At 53.1% G+C, this 26,562-nt stretch overlaps 2 protein-coding genes across 5 annotated transcripts in view; one reads left to right on the top strand and one right to left on the bottom strand.

Annotated features, from left to right (window-relative positions):
- Nucleotides 1-851: 851 nt before the first annotated feature.
- ZSWIM9 (zinc finger SWIM-type containing 9) lies at nt 852-25,860 on the bottom strand. Its single transcript, XM_023650016.2, has 4 exons — nt 25,732-25,860; nt 24,354-24,629; nt 16,466-16,778; nt 852-3,839 (listed from the first exon to the last, which is right to left on the bottom strand). The coding sequence occupies exons 2-4, from the start codon at nt 24,617-24,619 to the stop codon at nt 1,650-1,652; spliced, it is 2,769 nt and encodes a 922-aa protein (XP_023505784.2). The 5' UTR covers nt 24,620-24,629; nt 25,732-25,860; the 3' UTR covers nt 852-1,649.
- The window catches only part of LIG1 (DNA ligase 1), a 49,088-nt gene continuing 48,310 nt past the window's right edge, over nt 25,785-26,562 (top strand). For 3 of the 4 annotated variants that reach the window (XR_011421935.1, XR_011421934.1, XM_023650012.2), the window contains exon 1: nt 25,790-26,202. Coding sequence is in view for 2 of the 4 variants with exons in the window: in XM_023650012.2 (XP_023505780.2) it covers nt 25,801-26,202 (402 nt within the window). In the remaining 2 variants the exon portion in view is untranslated. Of the gene's footprint in view, nt 26,203-26,562 lie in introns of all 4 variants that reach the window. The other variant, XM_023650013.2, reaches the window with a different exon arrangement.

The raw sequence follows: 26,562 nt of genomic DNA, 5'->3' as shown, positions 1-26,562 counted from the left end.
ACTTGAGGCCTTTAACTGCCTCGTGACTTAAATCGCTGAGTGACCTTTTATGTTAAGCTCCTTCGTTGCTACTCAAAGCATGTCTGCGATCCAGCAGCAACCTCGTCGTTGGAGGGCTTCCTAGAATTCTAGGCCCCCACCACAGGTCTCCTGATCCAACTGTTTTAATAAGGTGCTTGGGTGATTTTTGTTCACATTAAAGTTTGAAATCTGCTGGGCTACATTGATCTGGATTTCTGTCACCTGCAATAGACTTCGGTCCCCCTCCCCCCTTGTGATAACAGAGACCCCAACTCAAACTGCCTTAAGTCATTATAATCTCTTCTGTCTGCCTTAGGAAGCCCCACAGCAGGGCACACTCCACTAGATTAAGCCAGGATGTAGATTTTCTTCATCTCTTAGGCCTGTCGTCGTCAGTGCTGGCTTCATTCTCACGCTCTGTTAAGATGCTTGCAAGCAGGTCTAGGCCTGGCCATCTCATTCTGGGGCTGCTTCTTAAGCTTGAGAGCACCTTTATCGGAAGCCCCCTGCCCTGAGCAGACCCACTGGCCAGGAGCAGGTCACAAACCCTTTCTTCAACCCATCACTGGCATGGTGGCCGAGACCGGCATGGACTGACCATCTGAGGGTGGAATCCATGGATATTGGCAAGTTGCCCCCATGGCATCCTGGTCCAGGTGAGGGAGGATGAGGCCCGAGCTGCCATGGAGATGGATTCATCTTTGACCCCTTCATTGCATCCAGCCTCAGCAGGCCTTGCTCAGAGAAAGAAGGAAGGAATGCTGGAGCATCTCAACTTCCCTCTGGGTCTGGGCATCCCACCCTCTCCCAGAAGCCAAGAACTCAGCATGGAAACCAAAATAATACTGTTTTATTCCAATCGTGAAGCACAGTAGTCCAAACGGTTCCCCTCCCCTAGTGGAGACCCTCCAGCCCATCCCCCCAGACTCCCAGCACGCCCTTATTCTCTTCTCCGGGGAAGACCAACCAGAAGGCGAAGGGGACCCAGGCCTGCAGGCTTTGGAGAAATAGCAAAAGCACCCGCGTCTCCTTCCTTCTCTGCCCATCTCCCCTACCTCTCCTTTGTCCTTCTCCTTCCTTTCTTCTCTCTCCTCTCCTGCCTCCCTCTGCTTGTCTGCATTCTTCTCCATTTCTCTGCCGCTTCTCCCATCCTCTCTCCTCCGCTACGGTCTTTTCTCCCTCCCTCTCCTTTATTTGTCTCCTCTCTTTCTCTGCTGCTTTATTCCCTTCACCCCCTGCACTCCCTGGACTGACCAGCCTTCTCCTGCCAGGCTCTCCCCGTAGCCTGCTGTCCTCCCCTCCCCCAGCTTGGTCCCTTTCCTCCTTCCGCCCTGGCCTGACCCTGTCTACACCTCTCATCACACACTTCCACCACGGAGGGAAGCCCTCAGAATCCACCCTGGCCACCACCATCTTCCACACTTGTGGCTCCCGGACCTCAGAGAGCACAGTGTCGGCTTCCCCTCGGACCCAGACAGGCAAACTGCCAAGATGAGGTCCCTGGATGAGCCAGGAGGTGGCCGGAGGGACTGGGGTGGCCTCCTTGGCCTCAGCCCTGTTATCTTTGGGATCGAAGAATGCCCTCCCGCCCTCCCAGTGCAGGGTGGCGGGCAGCGGGGTGGGAAGAGTCAGGGCTCTGGGGCTCTGCCCCAGCAATCCCTGAGCAGGTCCATGTGGAATAAGGCTGCCCCGGTGAGGAGTCGCGCGGCGAAGAGGTGGCGGCAGGGCAGACGTCGGGCAGCGTGGATGGAGCAGCTGCAGCGCGTGAGCGCCCCGTCCAGGAAGAAGTCCGAGGTGCCATCCTTAAGGGCAAAGCCAGCTCCAGTCCAGTGGAAACCCCGCGTCCCGTGCTGCCTGGCAAAGGCCAGCTCCTCGGCCACCAAGTCTGCCAGCTCTGGCCCGCAAGCTGCCCGGAACTTGGCCAGCGGCTCCCAGTCCATGTCCTCCTCTCCCGAGGGGCAGCGAGGCCTCTTTGGTTCCCGCGGGCCTTCTCCTTCGCCTCCTTCCTGCAGTCTCTCCCCCGCCGTCAGGTACACTCTCCTTGTCACCGCCCATTCGACATCACCCTCAAACACAGTCTTCACGGCGGGGCCGCACGTGACGCCATTCCCCAGCCCCAGACACCTCCCTCCCGTGTCCACACACTCCATCCCTTGCCCTCCTCGGCTCCTGGGGCCCCCAGACCGGGCTCCCCCTCCATCCCCATTCTCCAGGCCTGTCACCCTTGTGTCCCCCAGCTGGACCAGAACTACATCCTCCAAGTCCTTTCTTCTTTTGACCCCCAACCTCACTCCTCTCTCTTCTCGGATCTCTGGCCCTCTCTGCCCCTCATCTCCCCACTGGGGCCCCCTTTGGTCTCCGTTCTCAGGGACCAATTCCAGCGGCTTCTCCAAATGGACCCCCTTCCAGTTTCGCACCTCCAGCCCCCTTCCCGTCTCTGTTTCCAAAGGAAGCCCCTTCCAGTCTCTGGTTCTCAGTCCACTCGCCCTTTCATCGTGCAACTGGCCCTCCCTCCAGGTGTTCCCATCAAGACTTCTGGCCATCTCATAATCACACTGGGTGCCCCTCTGCTCCGTGGTCTCTAGCACCCTAATCCTTTGATCCTCCAACTGGGCCATCCTCCAGGTGTACCCTTCCAGTCCCCTGAGCCCCTGGTCCTCCAAATGGGCACCCCTCCAGACGTAACCTTCCAAACCCCAATCTTTCTCACCCTCCAGTGGGGCCCCCCTCCAGTCTCTGATCTCTGGCCCCAACAAGTGCTCCTTCTCCAAGTGGGACCCTCTCCAGACACTCCCTTCCAGTCCCCTCACCTTCCGGTTCTCCGACTGGACCCCTCTCCAATCTCGAATTTGCAATCCTCTCCCCTTCTCACTCTCTAACTGAGCCCCTCCCCGGTCTCTGGTTTCCAGTCCTCTGACCCACTCTTTCTCCAACTGTGCTCCTCTCCAAATGTTTCCTTCTTTCGGGGCCCCTGCCCAGTCCCCGCTCTCCAGGCCCTTCACCCTCTCGTTCTCCACCTGGGCTCCCCTTCCCGGCTCGCCTTCCAGCCAAAGACCCCCACCGTCTAGGCCATCGGGCGCCGCCTCCCCGGCCGCGTCGGCCCACTGCATGGCCACCAGGTCGCGAAGGCATTGCGCCACGCTGCGCGAGGGGCTGAGGCGGCGCAGCAGACGCCGGCGGTGGCCCCGCACCAGGGCGCACGCGTCCAGGTCGCGGGCCGCCTCGAAGGCGCGGAAGCGCACCCACATGTCGCGGCGCGGTGCCCAGTTGCGCTCGAAGTAGTCGACGAAGGCGGCCGGGCCGTGGGCGCGCAGCTCGGCCAGCGCCTCGGCGTAGGCGGCGGGTGACGACGCGCCGGCCAGGCGGCACAGGCGCGGCCACAGGCCCGGGTCCTCGCGGCCGGCGCCGCCCAGCTCCTGCGCCTTGCTGAAGAGCGTCTCGAGGCCCTGCGCGCGGCAGATCTGCACGCGCGCCCCCGGCAGCAGCTGGCGCACGGCGGGCAGCTGCGCCGCCACCTCGGGCCCGGCGGTGAGGCAGCGCACGCGGCCCTTGACGTCGGGCGCGCTCTGCAGCAGCGAGGCCAGCGCGAAGCGCAGCAGGCTCGGCGTCCCCGGGCGCGCCACGCAGCAGGCGGCCTGGCGCGCGCGGCCCGCGCCGTCCACGCACAGCACGGCCAGCAGGTCGAGCGCGCCCTGCAGCCCCGGCAGCCGGTCCACCAGGAGCATGCGCGGGAAGCGCCGCAGCAGCGCCCGCGTGCGCGACGTCAGGAAGAACACGGTCTCCACCACCGCCTGGTCCTCCACGAACACGAGCTTCACCTGCGGGCGGGGGAGGCAGGCGGGGAAGGAGGTCAGGGGACGCCGGGGTCACCTCGCCCTGCTCCCTGACCTCGGTTTCCCCCTCTGGAGAAAGTGGAAGCCATCCATTCGTGCGTGCAAGCGTTGATTCTTTTGAACGGCAGGAGGCAGTGCAGGGGAATGGTTAAAAACGCGGGCTCCGGAGGCGGAGGCGCATGGCCTTGGTTTGAGATCTGGGCATTACCATCTAAATAGCTGATGTGAGTTTTGCACACCAGACAGGCTTTCTGAGCCTGACTTTACCTACTGGGAAGTGGGTATTGATGCCTGCACGGGCTGAGAGGCAGTCTGGGGCAAGAGTTCTCAAAGTGTGGGCCCCGGACCAGCAGCATCAGCATCACCTGCTGCGACCTTGACAGAAATGCATATTCTCAGGCCCACCCCCGACCTGCTGAGTCAGAAACTCTGGGGGCGGGGCCCAGCGATCTGTTTTGACAAGCCCTCCAGGGGATTCCCACTCCTGCTCAAGGCTGAGAGCCACCGGGCTGGTAGCAAAGCTCACAGACCGTGGCGCCAGATTGCCCAGGTTTGAGTCTAGGCCCCGCCACTTCCTAACCTTGTGACTTAATCTCTGTGTGCCTCAGTTTCCTCCTTAACCTCCCTGTTTCCCCTTCTAGGAACTGAAAATTTATTCCTTTATGCACGGAGAGTCAGGTTCAGCATAGCGTCTGGGGCCCCACTGCTTGGGCTGAGGCCCTGGAGTCCCCACTTCCCAGCTGTGTGGCTTCTGGCAACTTCCCTGACCTCCATCTCCTTTGTAAAATGATGGTGAGAGTATCTCTGTGATGGGATGGACGAAATGACTTGAAGCATTTAGAACATAGCCTGGCACAAATAATATTACAGTCATTCAACCATCCTCATTCAACAAATAGTAAGTGCTGTCAAAATGATCGTTATTACTATAAGTATCATGCCAGCTCAAAAACCACGTCCTCACGAAGGGCTTCCCTGGGGATCCCATCTAAACAAACAGCCCAGCTCTTTCTAGGTGCTGGGGGTCATGGCACTTAGCCCCTGAAGCATATCATGTCTTTATTTGCTGATTTCCTGATTGCCTGTTTACCCTCCCTAAGATGTATGCCCCACAAGGTCAGGGATGTTTTGCATCCCTGATGCTGTGAATGGCACCTGGCCTGGGGCAATAGCTCCATACAGCCTGAATAAGTGACTGAATGAAGGCGCTAGTGGGCGCGATATCCACTGGCCACATGTCTGGAGTGGAAGTTCTGGAAAGAGTCTAGTTTTGAATCCTGGCTTTGCCTCTTACTAGCTGTGGGACCCCGGGCAAGCGACTTCCCCTTGCTGAGCCTCACTTTCTTTGTCTGCAAAAATGGGGGTAATAAATCTGTTTAATAGGGTCGTGGTGAGGCTAAAATGAGATCATTTGTATCCAAAGCTTGGAATGACGCCTGGTAGGTATCGAATACGCACTTATTATTACTGTCTTACTTGAGCTCCCCGCAGCATTCAGCTCAGTGACCCTGCCTCCTTTCCGGAACACAGGTCTCTCTTGGCTTCTGTCCCCCTAAAAACTCCTGGCTTTCCTCCTTCCTCCCAGCGTCTCGTCTGCAGTCTCCTTTGCTTGCCCCTCCTCTTCTGCTCCGCGTCTGAATGTTGCCGGGCCGCAGAGCCCGACCCGGCCCTCTCCTCTCCTCTTTCCTACCTCTAGGCTCTGCCAAGGTGATCTCATTAGCAACACGGTCTTCCTCATCTCTAAGCTCATAACTCCCAGTTCTGTATCTCCAGCCTCCAGACCCACCTACCGAGCTGCCTCTGCAGCAACAGGCCCCCCTTGGACGGCTCATGTGTCCCCTGAGACTAGCGGCAGGAAGCCACACTTGATTCTCGCTTTCCCCAACCTGCCCCTCCTCGGTCGGCACCATCTCCATCAATGGCTCCACCATCCACTCCATTGCTCCAGCCCAGACACTCTGGGCTGGGTCCTGGCGTCTCTCTTCACTCTCCACGTGCAGTCCATCCCTGCGTCCTAAAAGCGACCTTCAGAATGAGTCCAGGACCTGATGACTTCTCCCCATCCCCACGGCCACCGTCCTGCTTGGAGCCACCACCATCTCCCACTTGGTTTATCGTAGCTGCCTCCTCATTGGGCTCCCTGTCTCCACCTGAGCTCCCTGTCTGTCCCCTGCATGGCCTCCAGAGGCCATTTGCAAAACTCCAATCAAATCGCTCCCTCCTCTGCTTGGAAACCTTTCCCAGGACTTCCCATCACACTTCAGGTAAAACCAGGAGCTCACCCCTCGCTGTGGGCTGGGTGATGAGGCCCTTGGACCTCATTTTCCACCCCTCTGGTCCAGTGGCCTCAGCCACTGCAGTCTCATTATTATGGCACAGAAGCCACTTTAGCAGGGCAGGGAGATGAGTGGCTATGAGCTAAGGCCCCCTCCACCAGGCAGACAGTCAGGGCTCCTACAGCCAGTCCCTGTCAGAGCTGACTCGCAGCTGCAGAACCAGGATTTGAAAACATTTTAAGCACAGATCTCTCCACAAACCGTTCTGCCAGAATGTGACCTCATCCTACAAGACCAGTTAAAAAGCACTGCGTAGTTCTCAGCTTTCAAGGAAAAAAAAAAGTCTAATAGATTCCAAAGAAAAGAAGGAAACTGCTTTCCTACCCCTGAAATCATACATTCAGCATCTTAAATAGTGTTGGAATTCAATAAATTTTATTTTAAAAGCCTATCAAGCTTACTGCTGAATTAGTTACTACACCACCATAATTGTTTTCAACCATTATTAATTTTCACACTTACTATTACTTTATGATTTATCTCAGCAGATGTTTCCATCTAGAACTGCTCTGTCTGATACTGTAGTCACTAGCCATATGTAGCTAGTTAAATTTAAATTAAGATTTTAAAATATATAAAAATTCAGTTCCTCAGTCACACTTGTCATATTTCAAGTGCTCCATTGCCACACGAGGCTAGTGGCACAGATATAGGACATTTCCGTCATCACAGAAAGTTCTAGCACTGGTCTAGAAACTAACATAAAGATAAAAGCCATAATAGGTATAATGGGTTAAAAAAAATTACCTGTTTCCATAGTATTAATTAAGTTCTTATCTTTTTCTCCTTGGGAGTCAGGAATAAGAGAAAAGCAAATATAGCAAAATGTATTTGCCTTGAGACTTTTCCAGAGCTGGCAAGTATGTACTTGACTAATAAGAAGCTGACTTCCATTCTTCTTCTTTTTTTTTTTAAGGAAGAGTGGCCCTGAGCTAACATCTGTTGCCAATCTTCCATCATTTTTTCCCCCCAAAGCCCCAGTGCATAGTTGTGTATCCTAACTGTAGGTCCTTCTGGCTCTTCTATGTGGGATGCTGCCATAGCATGGCTTGATGAGTGCTGTGCAGGTCTGCACCCAGGATCAGAACCGGTGAACCCCTGGCTGCCAAAGTGGAGCATGTGAACTTAACCATTCAGCCATGGAGCCGGCCCCCTGACTTCCATTTCTGAAGATTCAACTCAGATTTCTGATCTTGGGTTTTCTTTTGTGGAAATTAATACAGGAAACCCTTACTAAATTTGATTTGGGAAGGCCTGTAGGGGGAGCTCTCAGGCCCTATCACACATCATCAGTTACACCACACAGGAAGAGACAGAGCTTGCATCTTGGCCAGGAGGTAAAACTACTTTACTACTGAAGGAAGATTTCTCTCCCCAACTGGCAACAGTCCAGCCAATGAGAAACACCACAGCTCAGCCAATGAGAAACTCCACAGCTCAGCCAATGAGAAATGCTGCAGCTCAGCCAATAAGAAATGCCACAGCTCAGCCAATAAGAAATGCCACAGCTCAGCCAATGAGAAATGCCACAGCTCAGCCAGTGAGAAACACCACAGCTTAGCCAATGAGAAACACCGCAGCTCAGCCAATAAGAAATGCTGCAGCTCAGCCAATGAGAAACCCCACAGCTCAGCCAATGAGAAATGCCACAGCTCAGCCAATGAGAAACCCCGATGCTCAGCCAATGAGAAACACCACAGCTCAGCCAATGAGAAACACCACAGCTCAGCCAATGAGAAACCCACAGCTCAGCCAATGAGAAGCTGTTGTGGCCCTGAACTGTCACTTTTCCCCAGTGGACTTCCCTTTAGAGCAGCCCCTCCTGCTCCCCCTTTTTCTCTATAAAAGCAGCTCTCCTCCTTTGTTCTCTGGATTTGCCTGTGGTTTGCCATAGCATCGCATCCCGAATTGTGATTCTTTCGGCTATTCCAAAATAAACTCATTTTGAGGCTTTTCAAGTCAGTACTTTCTAAAGAGGGCACACAAGCTTTTCTTGCATAGCTATTTGTTCATTAAACAGCATTTATTGAGCACCTATTGTGTACCTGGCACTGTGCTAGGCCTTGAGGAGAGAGAAGGGACTGACTGAGGCAGGCCCAAGTCCCGCCCTGTTGGACTGGCCAAATCTGCATGAGCAACAGCACAACCAGTGTTGCTTTCAGCTGGAAGGCCCACCCAACGGTTAGACAGTTAAAGTTCCTGGTCCCTGGAGCCAGACTGCAGGGATCCAAATCCAGGTTCTTCAAGTTACTAGCTGTGTGAATTTACACACCAGCTGTGTGACTTAGGGAAAGTGTGTGAACTTCTCTGTGCCTCAGCTGTTCCCATCTGCAAAGATGGGGAGCATAACTGTAAAGTCGCTATGAGGATTAAATGGGTTAATCTACATGAAACATGTAGAACAATGCCTGGCATGAAGTCAGTGTTTATTGAGCATCAGCTGTTGGTATTATTCTTATTACCTGAGTGTGGGGGGCATGCTAAAGAGAAAGGCTGATACTGAGGTTGGTGTGGGGCCCTCTGGCTGAGTGAGGGTCATTGCTGAGAGAGAACCATTATTTTCCCTATAAGGCAGATATGGAAACTGAGGCTGAAAGATTCCAGGTGTGCAGTAAAGGATTAATTCAGCAGGTCTGGGTTGTCCAAACCATGCACATTCCAAAGAAAGGACTGGCTCTTGCCTGGCTCCCAGGAGATAGCCTCTAAGCCGTTGGCATGGCCTGCATGATAAGAGTGACTTGTTTTACCTGGGACCCTGGGCCATACCTGATAGTCTATGCTAACAATGTGATTTAAGTGGGCCTTGGGTCACTCAGCATCAGCTTGACCTCCAGAGGGGCTGGACTAAGGTCAGCCACACAGGCAGTCAGCCATGTCTACATAACGGAATCCCAATAAAAACCCTGGACACCGAGGCACAGGTGTGCTTCCCTGGTGGACAGTACCCCAAGCTTGTTGTCACACACCCCTGCTGGGAGAATTAAGTGCTGTCCGTACAACCCCACTGGGAGAGAGAACTGGATGCCCACCTGGTCTCTCCTGGACTCTGCCCCCTGCACCCCTTCCCCTTGCTGATTCTCATCTGTATCCTTCCACTGTAATAAACTGCAGCTATCAGTATAAACATTTTTCTGAGTTCTGTGAGTCCTCATTGAACCTGAGGGTGGTCTTAGGGACCCCGACTACACCAGGGGAGTGACTTGCCCAAGGCCATGGAGCTGACAAATAGTGGGGCTGGGATCCAAGCCTAGGTCATTAAGAATGGTTGGAAAAAAAAGCAAGGAGTGAGGGGGAGATGGATGGGTGACACTTAAGGGGTGTGGTGACATTTGATGAAGATGGGGATACATAGGTGAGTGAATTTATCTACCAGATAGTCAGCCCTGGTGGTCTAGTGGTTAAAACTTGACACTCTCACCACTGAGGTCTGAGTTTGTTTCCCGGTCAGGGGACCACACCACCCATCTGTGGGTGTCACACGGTGGTGGCTGCATGTGGCTGTGATGCTTAAAGCTATGATTTCAAATACCAGCAGGGTCCCCCATGGTGACAGGTTTCAGCAGAGCTTCCAGGCTAGACAGACTAGGAAGAAGGACCTGGCCACCCACTTCTGAAAAAATTGGCCCTGAAAACCCCACGAATGGCAGCGGAGCACTGTCTGATAGAGCGCCGGAAGGGGAGACGGTGGTGCAGAAAGACCCGGCCGGGCTCCACTCTGCTGTAGGCAGCGTCACTAGGAGTCGGAATCAACTCAATGGCCCTGACAACAAAAATCTATCAAATATTTACTGAACAAATCTGATGTGCCAAGTTCTGGTTCAGGCATTGACGAGGGCCAGTAAGACACACTCTAGAGTGGGCAGAGACAGCCTGCAAACCAGAGATGAATAAATATACACAAGATGATTTCAGGCCTGTAAAGTGCTGAGGAGAACTAACCTCACCCAGGAAGCAGTGTCTCTGTGCCAGGCACAGTGCCAAGGCGTTAACTCTTTCAATCCTCATGACAATCCTGTGTGGCAGGTACTATTATCATCATCCTCATTTTTCAGATGGGGAAACCAAGGCACAGAGAGGTTCAGTCGCTTGCCCAGAGTCACACAGGTAGTAAGGGGCAGAGCTAGGATTTGACCTCAGGCAGCTTGGACCCAGGGTCTGTGCTGCAGACCACCGTGCCCCACGGCCTTCACAAAAAGACTGCACAGGGCTGACTGAGAGGCTCCTGGCTCACACGGGAGATGGTGCAGCCCTGAGAGCAGATCTGAGGACCTGAATGAGCGCAGGTGTCATCTCAGACACATAAATTGGTGGCACCAGGATGCGTCGCCCACAGATGGCAGACTGCGCAGTGTGAGCATCAGAAACCACACCACTTAACACTCCCCACCCACATCCCTTCCTATATGTGAGCACACAGCCTCCTTTTCACGTGTTCAGAACGACACTATTCTCCAGACGGCCCTGAAGAAAACACTGAAGGAATAAAAATAACACCTAAGTAGCTAAAACACATAAGCCTTCCTACTTTCTGGGCATTGTTTTTTTTTTTGGGGGGGGAGGAAGATTGGCCCTGAGCTAACATCCGTGCCAATCTTCCTCTATTTTGTATGTGGGACGCCGCCACAGCATGGCTTGATGAGCGGTGTGTAGGTCCACACCCAGGATCTGAACCTGCAAACCCCAGGCCGTCAAAGCGGAGGGTGTGAACTTAACCACTACACCACCGGGCCGGCCCCTGGGCACTGTTCTTTACACACACATCTGATCCTCTCACAGAAACCCTAACTACCCTATGAGCTAGTATCTACTATTATCTCCATTCTACAGATGAACAAACTAAGGCTCAGAGAAGTTAAGTAACTGGTTCACAACTAGAATGTCTATAAAGCTTTTCGCGTATGACGATATAAATAAAACCAAGTTCTAGTTTTACTCTATCATCTCAAAAATGGCTCGTCTGATGTAAAAAGAGGCTAGGTGGCACAGAGAAGATCCTCTCTGGGAGCCAGGAAGCGATAGAGAGGTTGCGACTGAGCTGCGAGAGGCCCGTGTGACCACAGAGCAGGAGAAACACAAGCCCCCGATCCGGGCAGGGCGCGGGCAGACCTCGGTGAAACAGCCCCCTCCAAGCCTGCGGTCATCCTTTGCTGTGCACCAGGGAATCATGGCTCTCCTCAGTGCTGGGCACCGGGCAAGACTGCACCTCTCTGCCCCCTGCAGTCAGGCAGGGTCATACGACTCGCTTCGGCCAACGATGTGCAGGTGCAAAGAACCTGACCTGGCGTGTCACTCACGGCCAGAAGCTGTAACAGCTCTTCCTGACAGATGCGATAATTATCCTGGGATGCACCTCCCATCTTCCCGGGTCCCTGAGTGGCTCGGATGAGCGGTGCTTCCCCCAACAACATACGGTGGGTAAGGACGGTGAGCAAGAAGTCAGCTTCAATGAGGTAAGCCACTGGGATCGGAGGGCTGGTCGTTACTATGGCAAACCCCAGGCCATCCTGACCGACACAGACCCGGTCCTTTTTTTTTTTTAAATGCTGTTTTTCTTTTTCTAAAGATGATGCTATCTGGGAAGATTTTTTGCTTTTTCCTTTTTTTTTCCTTTGGCTCCAGAGCCCTTTTTTTTGTTTTGTTTTCTCCCTAAAGCCCCAGTGCATAGTTGTATATCCTAGTTGCAGGTTACTTTACTTCTTCTATGTGGGACGCTGTCTCAGCGTGGCCTGATGAGTAGTGCTAGGTCCACGCCCAAGATCCGAACCGGCGAACCCTGGGCTGCCGAAGATGAGTATGCGAACTTTTTTTTTGAGGAAGAGTAGCCCTGAACTGACATCTGCCGCCAATCCTCCTCTTTTTGCTGAGGAAGACTGGCCCTGAGCTAACATCCGTGCCCATCTTCCTCTACTTTATATGTGGGATGCCTGCCACAGCATGGTGTGCCAAGTGGTGCCGTGTCTAGCCTTGTGCATAAGTCATTCAGCACCTGTGCCACCACCTCTGCGGGATAAATTCCCAGCAGTGGGAGAAGGAGTCAAAGGGTGAGGGCTCTGGACATTTTGACAGATAATGCCAAATTGTCTTGGGCTGAGATTGTGCCAGTTCACCACTTCATATTCCTAAAAATAGCCCTCTCAGGGGCCAACCCTGTGGTGTAGTGGTTAAGTTCAGCATGCTCCACTTCGGCGGCCTGGGTTTGTGGATTTGGATCCCGGGCATGGACCTATACCACTTGTCAGTCATGGTATGGCGGTGACCTGCATACAAAGCAGAGGACAATTGGCACAGATGTTAGCTGAGGGTGAATTTTACTCAGCAAAAAAAAAAAAAAAAAAAAAAAATCCATAAGTAGCACTCTCAGATCAATGTTCCCCTTTCTCATAAGGCAAAGAATCCATGTAAGAGAAGGCTGTAAAATTTCTGGGCAAGGTCCATCTCTGCCCCAAGAGCCAGCTTGCTTACAGGTTACTGTGGAGCCTGACACAAATGAGGTAATAGAGACGTGATTGGACACATCAGCCCTTCATCACTGCCTCAGGGCAGATTATAAAAGGTCTTAACACCTCCCTGATTGAAGCAGTCACTCAGTCTTGTCCATAAACTGTGGCTATGGCTTTTGGCTACACTCTTCTTGTCAGATTCCCTTCCAAGACCAAGTGAGCTACCTCAACTCAGGGGTTCCCAGGCATTCAGCTTTTCAAAACAATCCCTCCTTCAGGAGACTGCTGGAAGCAGAGAGAATAATATCTGGTTGTTGCTTAACCTAGTCTTTGGATGAGAATAAAGAATTCTTTATTATCTTAAATATTAATAATACACAACTCTTTCAATATATCTCTTAAGGGGCTGGCCTGGTGGCATAGTGGTTAAGTTCGAATGTTCCACTTAGGTGGCCCAGGGTTCACTGTTTGGGATCCTGGGCGTGGACCTCCACACCCCTCATCAAGCCATGCTGAGGTGGTGTCCTGCATAGAACTAGAATGAGCTACAACTAGGATACACAACTACGTACTGGGGCTTTGGGGAAGAAAAAAAAAGAGAGGGGCTGGCCCCATGGCCGAGTGGTTAAGTTCGTGTACTCCGCTGCAGGCGGCCCAGTGTTTCGTTGGTTTGAATCCTGGGCACGGACATGGCACTGCTCATCAAACCACACTGAGGCGGCGTCCCACAGGCCACAACTAGAAGGACCCACAGTGAAGAATATACAACTATGTACCGGGGGGCTTTGGGGAGAAAAAGGAAAAAAATAAAATCTTTAAAAAAAAAAAAAAGAGAAAGATTGGCAACAGATGTTAGCTCAGGGCCAATCTTCTTCACCAAAAAAAAAAAAAAAAAAAGAAAGAAAGAAAGAAAAGAAAGCCACTTAAATTTGGGTGCCTTAAAAGAAAAAAAAAAAAAAATATATATATATATATATATATATATATATATATATATATATCTTTTAAGCCAAAAACGCCAGGTGAAACTTCCAAGTAAAGGCGATCGACTGAACACATCCCACTAATTTCAGTCTTTCCCGAACCTCAAGTATATCTATAGAGAAGGGTTCTTTTTTTGTTTTTTTTTAAATACAGAGGCAATAGGAAGGGAGACAACAGGACGCAGACCTCAGAAGCTGGAAAGCAGATGGACAAGCTGACCACTACCCCTCAAAAAACAAACAAACAAAAAAACCACACACGATTCCTAAGCCAGCAATTGGGAAATGCTGAGGACCCCAAAAAGAACTGGCAGCACTGGGCCGTGTGGGGAGGTTAAAAGAAAGCTGAGGGCTGTGTAAGAAGCAGGTAGATCTCACAAGCTCATGAGTCCCGTTGCCCCCAGGCGTCTGGCGGTTTATTCCACGGAGAAGGCAAAGCAGAAAGGTGTGCCGGCCCTGGGGGCATCGGGCCCATCTGATGGGGAGGCGGGTCTGGTGCATCTCGCTGACCGAATGCCAGCTCCCTAGCCCTCCCCCCGCCAACGTGGCTCCCCAAACCTGGCAGCCTGGCCTCTCTACTCGCCAGCCAGGTCGGGGTTTTCTCAGGGGGATTTGACCGGCCCCAGAGGAAGAAGGAAAGATGCTGACACTTGGCACACCCCAACATATAAGGCAAGATGCAAAAAAGTGTGCAGCATAGGTTACCTTGCCGGGGGAGGGGTAAGGGGAAATAAGGTTAAAAATGAACACATGCAAATTTATCTGTGTACGTATAGAGCTGTGCCGGTCAATCTAGAAGCCACATGGGGCTGCTTAAATGTCAATTAATGAAATTGAATTAAAAATTCAGTTCCTCCTTCATACTAGCCACATTTCAAGCGCTCGATAGCGACATGGGCCCTGGGGCTGGCATACTGGACAGCGCAGGCAATGATCATTTTTGAGGAGGACTGGCAGCAGATGTTAGCTCAGGGCTAATCTTCCTCAAAAAAAAAAAAAAAAAGAAATATTTTTTAAAAGGAGTAACCCTCTCACTGGTCTGTCTCTTGGTTTCCTAGAACTTCTTTCTCATTTCTTAGGTGGTCAAGGGTCAGCCGGTGATGCAGCAGTCAAGTTTGGTGTGCTCTTCGGCGGCCCGGGGTTCGTAACTTCGGATCCCGGGTATGGACCTATGCACTGCTCATCAGCCATGCTGTGGTGGTGTCCCCCATACAAAATAGAGGAAGATGGGCACAGATGTTAGCTCAGGGCCAGTCTTCCTCAAGCAAAAAAAAAAAAAAAAAGTATTCAGGTGGCCAAAGTGCAGACCTGGGAGCCAGCCTCAGTTTAAGTTAGATTTCATTACAGCCTCCAAACCAGAATTACACAGCCACTCCCTTGACACTGAAGGCTTTCCTTTACGATGGGCAGCTTCTCACAGAGGTAACCCTACTTGGGGTGCTCCCGGGGGGGGGGCACTGGATAACAGGGAACAGCACAGCAAGGACCAGGGGGGTGCATGTGTGTGCACTCCCATTTTACAGAGCAGCAAGCTGAGCGGGGTGGGGCGCTCAACCCTCCAGAGCCTAGAACTGACGGGGAGGGGCCAGAGCCTCATCTCCAAACTGGGGAAGAGCAGAGCAGTGAAGACCAGGGCCCTGGGCCCAGACTCTGTGGCTCTGGAGTCCAGCTCTGTCATTAAGCAGCTGTGTGTCCCCGGGCCAGTTACTTGACCTTTCTGTGCTTCAGTTTCCTTGTCTGTAAAATGGAGGTGAGAATGGGGGACTCCTTCCTCATGGTGCTCTGCTGAGATTTATATAAATCATAAGAGCTAAAGCACTTAGGGTAGTTCCTGGCCCAGAGTGAGGGCTTGATAAACGTTAGCTAAAATTATTATCAATATTACGTGTGGACAGAGGCCTGTGTTTGGGTGGGTGGCTTGAAAGAGGGCTGGTCCCCGGGCATGAGATGGAGATGGAGATGGGGAGAGTGCTCTGGACCTGATTCTGGACAGTGGGTTCACGCCTCATCTGCACCTGAGTTGGACCTCTTCTATGCATGAGAAAAAAGCATAGAAATCAATTTATTTTCTTCCTTCCTCCCTTCCTCCCTCCCTCCCTTCACCGCTCCCTCCCTTCCTTCTCCACTCCGGCCCTGAAGTTGGATCAGAGCAGCAGAAAGATCCCTCACAGAGGCAGCATTCTGGCTGTTCCTCCAACACATGGAGGCTGCTGCAGCCTCTGAGCCTTTGCATTGTCTGTTCCCTCTGCCTTACATTCGCTTCCCTGTGAAGGCAGAATGGGGGTCCCCTCCCTCCATTCTGTCCCCTCTACTTCACCATCACTTCCTCAGAGTGGCCTCCCCAGACCACTCAAACTAAAACAGCACCCTCCCAACTGCCCCTGTCCAGCCCTCACCCATCCTCCTTTACCCGGCTGCTCACCCCAGCAGCCTTATGGACGGGAGGACCCTCCCTTCTCATTCTTGATCTGGAAGTGGAGGGGGGGTTTCGGGGGTGTTTTCACTTTGTGCACACTCATCAAACGACACGCTTATCGTTTGTGCATCCACGCGTGGCCGGGGGCTGCGGTAGCGGGCAGCGCGGGACCACAGGGCATTTGCACGAGCACAGGAGGTTCTCGGGGACTCTCTGCACCAGGCCTGCCCGCTCTCTGAGCGCAGGGCCGCGTGGGTCTCGCAGGCTGCACCCCCCCACCCCAACGCCTCCATCAGGACTCCCTGAGTGAACGCACGGAGGAAGGAAGGCCAGGGGTGAATGGATGCTGAGTGGGGCGGATGCACGAATGAATAAATGACCCCCACGCGAGTCTTGCGGGTGCCCCCCCACCCGCCTGCCTCTCCCCAGCCCCCACCTTGGCCTCGGGGTCGGTGCGGAAGAGCCCCTCGAGCACGTGCAGGGCGTCCAGGACCCCGTGGTCGCGGCCCTTGCAGTAGGACAGCAGGCGGCGCACGTCGGCGGGGGCCACGAACTGCTTGGAGATCTTGTTGGTCGTGCGCACCGGCAGGCAGGCGTTGGCCAGCAGGTGGCCCGGCCGGAAGTAGTAGGCGAACTCGAGTGGACACGCCGGGTGCGAGTGGGTCAGCTGGCACTCCGTCACCACCAGGCGGTCCCGCAGCGGGCTCAGCTTGACGATGATGAAGGCCGGGCAGCCGGGCTGGGGGGGCCTGCGGGAGGAAGCACCAGGGCCCCCGTCACACCACCCTGCTGCCCTCTGCTTCCTTCTCTCTCCTTTTGATGATTACTTTTAGAAAATTAAGAATTGTTTCAAGCGTAGAGGAGAGGAGAGGGCCTGAAGGATAAGCCAGCTGTGTGACCTTGGGAGAGTCACTTAAGGTCTCTGTGCCTCAGTTTCCTCACAGCGTAAAAGGGAGGTGATAATCATAATACTGTTCTCACAGGGTTGTTGAAGAGGATTCAAAGTTGATATATGGAAAGCACTTAAAAGCAGCGTCCAGAATATGGTGAATGCTATGTGTTTGCTGTCATTCTGGACACGCTACCCCCCGCTCCGTCAAAAGTGAATGAATGTTGTATTATATTTACTGCAAACAATTTTAAGAACAAAACATTTCAGATACTCCTGTATCCACTTCTGATGTCACAAGTTGAGGCCCTCTGTGAGCCCTGCCCCAGCAAATTCCCCTCCGTGCCTTTGTCCCCAAAGGTAGCTAGCACCCAAACTGAGTATTCAGCACTCCTGCATAGGTTTTTCTGCACCCATAAACAATGGAAGGTAGGGTTCTGTGTTTTAAAACTTTGCATACAAGGAAAAGTGCTCAAACTCATTAGTCATCAAGAGAATACAAATTAAGGGGCAGCCCCGAGGCGGAGTGGTTAAGTTCACATGCTCTGCTTCAGTGGCTTGGGGTTTGCCGGTTCGGATCCTGGGTGTGGACCTAGCACCACTCCTCAAGCCATGCTGTGGCAGCATCCCACACAGAAGAACCAGAAGGACTCACAACTAGGATGTACAACTATGTACTGGGGCTTGGGGAGGGAAAAAAAAAAAGAGGAAGACTGGCAACAGATGTTAGCTCAGGGCCAATCTTCCTCACCAAAAAAAAGCATACCTTAAAAAAAAGGGGGGCCAGTCCAGTGGCATAGCAGTTAAGTTCACATGCTCCGCTTTGGTGGCCCGGGGTTCACCGGTTCAGATCACAGGTGTGGACCTATGCATTGCTTTTTAAGCCATGCTGTGGCAGGCGTCCCATATATATAGTAGACAAAGATGGGCATGGATGTTAGCTCAGGGCCAATCTTCCTCAGCAAAAAGAGGAGGATTAGCAGTGGATGTTAGCTCAGGGCTAATCTTCCTCAAAAAACAAAACAAAACAAAACAAAGAGAGTACAAATTAAAACCCTAAGAAAATGCTGCTACCCGACCAGGATGACCAAAAAGAGAGACTGATAACATCGAGTGTTGCTGAGGACGTGGAGCAACCGGAACTCTCACCCATCATCGACGGGAGTGTGAAATGGTACAATCACTTTTGGAAAACGGCGTGGCAGTATCTACTAGAGCTGATCACGTGCTTCCACTGTGAACAGCAATCTCACTCCAGATAAACGCCTGCCCGTGGGCCCCAGAGGGTGTGTACTAGGATATTCACGGCAGCACCATTCGCATCAGCCAAATACTTGAAACAACCCAAATATCCAGCCACAGAGGAGGAGAATAAGTTGTGACACATTCCTAAAATAAGATACCAATAAACAACAAGAATGAACAAACCATCACCATCCCCGACAACGGGGATGGATCTCACAAACCTGCTGTGCGAAGGAGGCCAGACGCAAAAGAGGACCCACCACACGATTCCCCTTTGTAGGAAGTTCAACAACAGGACAGAGCTGACCTCTGCTGTCCAGAGACTGGACAGTGGTTATCCTAGAGTGGCTAATTCTGTGAGGGGCACATGGCAGCTTCCTGGCACTGGACATCTTCTGTGTCTCGTTCTGCGTGCTGGTTACATGTGCATTTTATTTTGGGAAAATTCATCAAGTTGCACACGTATGATGTGTGCACTTTTCTGAATGTGGTTGCATTTTTTTAAAAGCTGACTTAGGAGACTTTTGTTTTCTAGCATATGGTGGGCGGAATAACGCTCCCCTCTTCCCAAAGATGTCACACCCTAGCTGCTGGAGCTGTGCAAATGTTGCCGTAAGGGGCAAAAGGGACTTTGTAGATATGATTAAATTAAGGATCTTGTGATGAGAGGATGCTGGAGTCTCCAGGTGGGCCCAGTGCAATCAGGGGTCCTTACATGGGGAAGAGGGAATCAGAGACAGAGAGTGAAAGACGCACGCTGCCGGCTTTGAAGATGGAGAAAGAGGCTGCAAGCCAAGGAATGTGGGTGGCTTCTAGAAGCTGGAAGAGGCAAGGAAATAGTTTGTTCCCTGGAGCCTCCAGAAGGAACACAGCCCTGCAGACACCTTGATTTTAGCCCAGTGAGACCCGTGTTGGACTTCTGACTGTCAGAGCTGTAAGATAATACGTTTGTGTTGTTTTAAGCCATTAGGTTTGTAGTAATTTGTTACAGCAGCAACAGGAAGCTAACACAGTACAAGCATCACACTCTGTATATCCGTTTGCCATTTGCTGTTTCACTCATCAGCTTTTCAAGACTTCTCTGTTTCATTCCTTTTATCTGCTGCCTAATATTCCACTCCATGATTCTGCCAACTGTTCTGTTGTCTCCACTTCTCCCTTCCCACCCACAGCGCTTCAGTGAACACTCTCTTAGTCTGTCTAGATCAGTGGTTCTCAAACTGTGGAGCACAGCCCACCACCTAAATCAACTTAGAGAGCTACATCCAGCACTGTGAAAAATGAACGAGAATATGGGGGGAACATCAGAGTGTATTTCCCTGATAATAATATTGAAATTGACATGCTTTCTGAAAGGGGGTTCCGTGTTTCTCCACGGGGCAGGGGCGGGGGAGGCTGATATCAGCATTTTTGCTGGGAGGTTTTATGTTTACAGAGCCGAGATTGGCAAACTCTCTCTGCACAGGGCCAGCAAGTGGATATATTCTGTTCCTGTATTGTGAACACAGCCATAGATGATAGGACAAGGAATGGACGTGGCTGTGTTGCAATAAAACTTTATTGACAAACATGGGCTGCAGGTTAGATCTGGCCCAAGGGCCTCCTAGTTTGCGGCCCCTTCTGAGAGACTGTCCAGGGCCTGGCACGTAGTTTAGATCCCAAGAACTAAATGCCAACAGCACACCCCAAAAAATACTTTTCTCCCCCATGCAAGAGGTAAAGTAAAACCCAGGAGGCTGCCGGATTTTAAAAGTCTACATAAAGAGTTTGAGACTTTTTGCCTTATTTAAAGCAACAAAAATAATGCAAATTTAGCAAAATCGTAAGCGTACAAACCATCATAAATAAAATACCAACATACAGCCACCTCGGTGGTATCGGGTGGAACTAAAAGAGATTACCAACACGCAGCCATTTTTGATCCACCAACATGGCAAGTTCACGGGGTTCCACCCAACGCATCTCCCTGGAAGAGCCCAGAGGCTTTTGTGGAACTCTCTGGTCTGCCTTCATTTAATTGGGTGTTTCAGCCCCTAGCACGAGCCCCCACTCAGGGGAGGTCACTTCTTCTGCGAAGCCGTCCATCTTGCCAGAGAATAGCCCACCCTCTCTGTGGGGTCCCAGGATCTCACATAACCATCTATTGCGGCCTCAACACCCCATTTTTGTAATTTGTCTCCACCTAGCTGGGGGAAAAAATGCCACCCGCCTCTAAATGTGAACTCCACGTGGGCGGGGAATTTTTGTCTGTTTTGCTTACTGCTGTATCCCCAGCACCCAGAACAGCCCCTGGCCCTTAGGAGGTGTCCTGTAAATATATGACACATATGAATGACTGAATCCCCCTTGTATGTTCTGCAGGCCCCCAGGAACACCACTCACACCGTCAAAACCACCCATTGCCAAGTCCTGCTCATCATGCCTTCTCAACTCTCCAAAGCATCCACGCTTTTCCATTCCCACTGCCACCAACCTACTATAAGTTCTTTCCTTCTTCGTGAAACATCCTTCTCCCTTCTCACCTAGTGAACTCCTACTCATCCTTCACAACCCAGAGCCAGTGTCACCTCCTCCGGGAAGCCTTCCCTGGCTATCCCCAGGCTAGGGCAGATCTCCTCACATTGGGGTGATGATTTGATGGATGCCCATCTGTAATGTATGCTCCTCACTGAATGGGGTGCTCCCCCACTGAAACCCCAGCATCTAGAACACATTCACCCTGCACACAGAAGGTGCTCGAAACAAACCTCTTGGATGAATGGACAAACAGCATGGCACCCAGGACCAAAAAAATCTCTAGGGTGCAGGCCCATTCAGCTCTCATATTAATAATCCATGAATGAAATAAAGGTGAGGGGAAGGAGAGGGAAAGAGAGAGAGACAGGAGGAAGACAAGAAGGAGGAGACAGGATGGTAATTAAAAGCATGGGCTCTGTGATCAACCTGTGTGGGTTCAATTCTTGGTTTTCCCTCTTAGTAGCTGTATTACCTTGGGGAAGTCCTTTAACCTCTCTGTGTCTCAGTTTTCTCATCTGGAAATTGGGGCTAATGATAATACTGACCTCACAGATTTGTTGAGAGAACTAAATAGGAGGATTAAATGATGTTAAGTGGTCATGAAGGGACTGGTGCACAGTAAACAGTTAATAAAAAAGCAGCTGTTATTTTCAAAACATCTTTTCTCTTCTAAAAGTACCATTGCTTTGGAGCTGGCCTGGTGGCATAGTGGTTAAGTTTGGTGCTCTGCTTTGGCAGCTATACACAACTCATTGGCCACGCTGTGGTGGCGTCCCACATACAAAATAGAGGAAGACTGGAAGAGATGTTAACTCAGGGCCAATCTTCCTCAAGCAAAAAGAGGGAGATTTGCAACAGATGTTAGCTCAGGGCCAATCTTTCTCACCAAAAAAAAAAAAAAAAGTAGTACCATCGCTTTGATTTATTTTGCACTCCACTCACATAGTTCTTCTTATCTTTCAGATTCTCAAGGTTTTTGTGTTTTCAAAGGCTGCTGTGTATTGGGAAAGGTTGAGTAATCCTGTTCTAGAGATGGACATGCTGAGAAAGAGGCTCAGGAGATGGAGTGGAAGAGAAACTGGAGCTGGAGAGGGGAAGATGCAGCGATGGTGACCGGGAGGAGGTCACTGTGCAACCTCGGGAATGGGGGAAGGAGTAGCTGAGAAGAAAGCCTGTATGTGTGTTCTCCGGACCCTCGGTCGCAGCCTCCTCCCTGGCCTCTTGCCTCTCTCCTCCAGTCCATCCCTGACTCGGCCCCAGAGGGACCTTCCTACACCCAGAGCTGACCCTGCTCAGAGCCCTCCCGGGGCTCCCCAGTGCCCCCAGGATAAAGTCCCAGCCCCTGGACCCAGCCCTGCAGGTCCAGACCTTGCCACCACGGCAGCCACATCTCCCGCCTTTGCTCACACACTACACTCCCGCTTAGGACCCTGGCCATGGGCTGTCCCTGGGCTATGACACCGGCAAGGCCCTGCCTGAGCAGCTGGGGAGACAGAGGGGCTCAGAAGTGATGGGCCCCAAGTCATCATCCCTGAACCAGCCCACCAACCACCCCCACTCCTGGACCATCCCACGGTCTCCCCAGTCACCAGGCCCGAGCCCAGGGCACTGTGCTCGTCCCCTCCACAGCCTGTCAATCCCCAGCCTCGGCCCTCCTGCCCCCTGGCTCCCTGATATTTGCAGAGTATTTGGGACATTGCCTGCACATAGCTAGTGCCACATATCTGTTAAGTCCCGTACTGTACATACACAGATACATAAACAAAATCCTTCAAGGTTCCGCTCACTGGTCAGCTCTTCCAGGAAGCCTTCCAGAACCACCCTGTAAGCTCTCAGATGGAGCTGACCGCTCCTCTCTTATCCTCCTCAACCTCTCTCTCACTATCGTGGGCCACTATTTCCATTTTTTTTTTTTTTTCTGTCTTTGTCTCCTCTATTAGGTTCTGAGCAGCTCAATGGCAGAGACCGTCTCTGGGTTCCAAACGCCCAGTGAAGAGCATGCACACAGCAGTTGCTCAACTTTGAATCAGGTCCTGTTAATACAGAGAGATTCCAGATCAGGCCCAAGCTTTTTGCAAGCTCTAACGTTCTCGATTTCTCTGGGATGATGTGTGTTTGACGCTGTTCTGCTTCCAGATCTCCAAGTCTCTGTTTCTAGAATAAGCAGTGAGTAAACTGCCAAGAATAGTAAGCTCACCACAAATGTTTAAATAACTACGGGGGAGAGTCACTGTTAAGAGAGAGCTCACTCCGTGCTGGACGCTCTTCTGAATGATTTGCGTGGATGAGTTCATTTCATCCTCACAAAACCTGTGAGATAGGTACTATCGCTTCTCCCATTTTCCAAGTGAGGAAACTGAGGCTCAGAAAGGTGAAGTCACATGCTCAGTGTCACCGGATAATCGGCAGTGGAGCCGTGGTCTGCACCCAGGCTGCTGGCTCCTGAGCCTGTGCTCTTGACTCCTGCCACAGCTGCCATTTGCCCAGCCACCCCGTGTCCCAGGCATCAGGTAAGCACCTTTCCGTGCATGGTCTCACGGTAAACTTGCAACAGCCCCACGTCAGAGAAGAGAAAACTGAGGCTTGGAGATGTGAGGTCTGTTGCCCAAAGCCACCCACCCAGGAAGTGGTGGAGCGCATCTCAAGCAGCCTGAAGGCAGAGTCTGTGTTTCTTAAGCACTTCGCTCTCCTCTGTGGCTCCCCAACCAAGGGTCTCAAACTCAGGCACGTAAGGGGGCCAGGCAGGCAAAACAAGGAAGTGGCAGTGCTAAGGATGAGGTGGCAGAGAGCAGCGGGGTCTGGGGCAAACCTGAGTGCCAATGTGTGGTCTAAATGTGGCGGCCGACTGCCACACGGGGAACGTGGCCTCAGCCTGCTCCAAGGGAAGTTGGAAACCCAGTGTTGTATGGGGAATGTTCCTGGTTTAAAATTGGGGTCCATTTAAACACCACTGGCCACCTGGGTGTGTCTCTTAGCTCTGTTTTGGATGCCTTACTTGCCCCTCATTGTATCATTACGGTTGGAGGGAACTATCTGTGAGCTTGTTCATATAACATCAGTCTTCCTATCCAGTCTGAAAGTTCCAGAAGCGGAGGGAGTTTGTGTCTTTCTCAAGGACACCCCCACCCCCACCCCTGGCCGCCTGTGAAATATCCCCAGCCCCCAGCATGGGACCTGGCCCTCTATTTACTGAACGGATCTTTTTCTCTTTGTCCTGTGGCTTTCTCTGCAGCTCAGTCTCTATCTCTGATCTCTTTGTAAGTCTCCAAAACCTGGCGCTCACCTGATTTTCTGGCTCTGTCAGGTGTCTCTGGCTCCGTGTCTCCCTGTTTCTGAATTTTCCCTCTTTTTTTTTTTTTTTTTTCAGTCTTGGGTATGTGTGTCTATCCCACTCTCTGCCTCTCTACGGATCTCTATTAAAGTCTGAAAGTGGAGCCCACCCCGTCACTCACTGTGTGTGTGCCTTTGTCCCTCCAGCTCCCTGGCCCTGTCTCTCTCTCAGTAAGGCTCCCTCGTTGATTCTCTCTGCCTCTCTGCAAGGTGTTATCTAGCTGCTTTAGTCTGCATCCCTCCCTCCCAGTTTCTGGATGAGGGCTCTCTGCTTCCCCCTCCCCCTTGCTCCCCGCCCCCCCACTCCCCAGCACCCAGCAGGGCGGCGGCTGGGCTCACGCACCCCACGGCGGGCCGGCTGGGCGCGCGCACGTCCTTGCACACCAGCCGCACGTAGCTGTACTTGAGCACGTCGATGAGCGTGTAGAGCGGGGGCGCGCTGGCCCAGCGGCAGCGTGCCAGGTGCATGGAGCTCTTGACGAAGAACAGCGCCAGCCGCTGCTGGCACCACGCATCGAAGAAGCGGCTGAACTCGGCCCACGAGAAGAAGGCCCGCTCCCGCAGCTCCTGCTCCTCCTGCCCCGCCGCCGTGCCGGGTGGGGGCTCCATCCTGGGGCGCCTGAGTGGAAGCAGTGGGGGACACGTGGATATCAGACCCATCTCCAACCGAGGGTATAGCACTTTCTCCACTCTCGGCCTGCCTCTTTGGTGCTGGTGTCTTTATGCAAGTGGGGCCCGGGGTGGGATGCACCTGGTTAATCACTAGATATGTGCTACCACCCCATCTTTGGCCTGCTCCCACCCCCTGCATTATTCCTGGGATAGTTGGAGCCTGATATCCTGATCCCTAATTCCAACTCTGGTCCCCTCTTCCATAGATGTGACCCCCTAAATACAGTGGGGGGTCCCTCTCTCAAAATATGACCCTTAAGCTCAGTTGTGGACACTTCCTCAAACGTGTTCCCAACTTTCAGCTAAGACCTCCTCCCCCTCCAGATGTGTTTCCTACAGTTGGCAGTAACCTCTAGGGCCGCCATTCATCTGGAACTCCTCCTTCTACGTCTGTACACTTGGCTGTAACCCGTATCCAGCTGTGCCTCCCTCTAAAGATGCTCTATATCCATAGGTGCTCCCTACATCCAGTCATGGACCCCTCACCCCCAGTCATATTCTTCATGCACCTGTGGCTCCCTCCTCCTCAGATGTGTCTCCAATATGCAGCTCTTTTCCCTCCCCCAGATGTGACCCCTATAGGTCGCCACATCCAGCTGTGGCCCCTGCTTCCCAGAGATGCTCCCATACCCAGACGTCCTCCCCACATCCCGTATGGACCCTTCACTTATAGATAGTGTGCCCCATTCACTTGTGGCCAATTCTCAGAAGTGTCACCAACATTCTTCTGTGGTCCCCTCCTGCCCAGACGCGCCGCCCAGTTCAGCTGTGGCCCCCTCCTGCCATCTACAGCTGTCATCTTTCTCAGATGTGCGTTCTCGCCCTAGACATGGCCCCTGGTCCTCAGACGGGCTTCATCACCCCAGATGCTCCCCCCCCCCCGTCCAGCTGCGCCTCCCTCCTCGTGCAGTCCCACTCAGCCGGCTCCCGCCTCCCCAACCCCTCCCAACCCTGACCGCCGCGGCCCCTCCCATCCCTGCTGTCCCACCCAGCTGTGCCTCTCCCCTCCCCCAGATGTGCACCCTTCCCGCCCCTCCCCACTCACCTACCCGCCCCGGAGCGGCGTCCACCTCCCACAATGCCCCGCGCTGAGGCCCAGCCCGGCCCTCGCTCCCGGGATGCCCCGCGCGGCCTCCCGCCTCTCTTCCCGCCGTTCCTCGCGCAGCGGTTTCCACCGAATCTCCCTCTTTCCCCGCCAGTCACTCCTCGGACGCGCAGCCACACCCGCTCAACGAGAGCGAGGGAAGGCTCGGGACCGTTTCCCAGCGTGCTCTGCGGGAGGGCTCGCCCCACTTCACCCCTTTCCAGGCAGCCTCCCGAGGGGGAGACTACAACTCCCAGCGTCCTCCCTGCGGCGGCGGCGGCGCGGACGACGCCCGGGCCCCGCCCCTCGGCCCCGCCCCGCCCCCGCCCGCCGAAGTCTGCGCGCGAATTCAGTGGCGCGAATTTGGGGCCGCAGTCGAGCGCCGAGTGGTTCCGGGTGTGGCGCCCAGGACAGCGGCGCGCGGAGCCGGCGCGAGGCAAGTGGGGCCGCCCGCGCGGGCCTGGGGGGCGGCGCGCGTGTCGTACGCTCGGGGCCCATGGCTCCGCCGGGTCTGTCGGCTGCAGAGGAGCGGACGTAGGGAATGCTGAGACGGCCGAGAGCGCGGTCGGGAGGGGAGAGCGCCAGCAATGGGCCGCTGGGTGGGGCGGGGGAGTCCGCCGGAGGGAGAGGGCCAGGTAGAGGGTGGACGAGGGCGGACGAGGGCCGAAGGCGGTAGGACCGGATACGTTTTGAGAGGCCTGGAGGGGCGGGGCCTCCGGAAGGGGCGTGGCCATGAAGATAATGGGCGGGACTATCAGGAAGTTGGAAGGGCTGGGGGCGGGGCCTCTTGGAAGGG

Source organism: Equus caballus, chromosome 10, assembly GCF_041296265.1.
Source record: "Equus caballus isolate H_3958 breed thoroughbred chromosome 10, TB-T2T, whole genome shotgun sequence".
Taxonomy (NCBI): Eukaryota; Metazoa; Chordata; class Mammalia; order Perissodactyla; family Equidae; genus Equus; species Equus caballus.
Note: the sequence above shows the minus strand (reverse complement) of the source record. Positions and strands in the feature narration are given on the sequence as shown.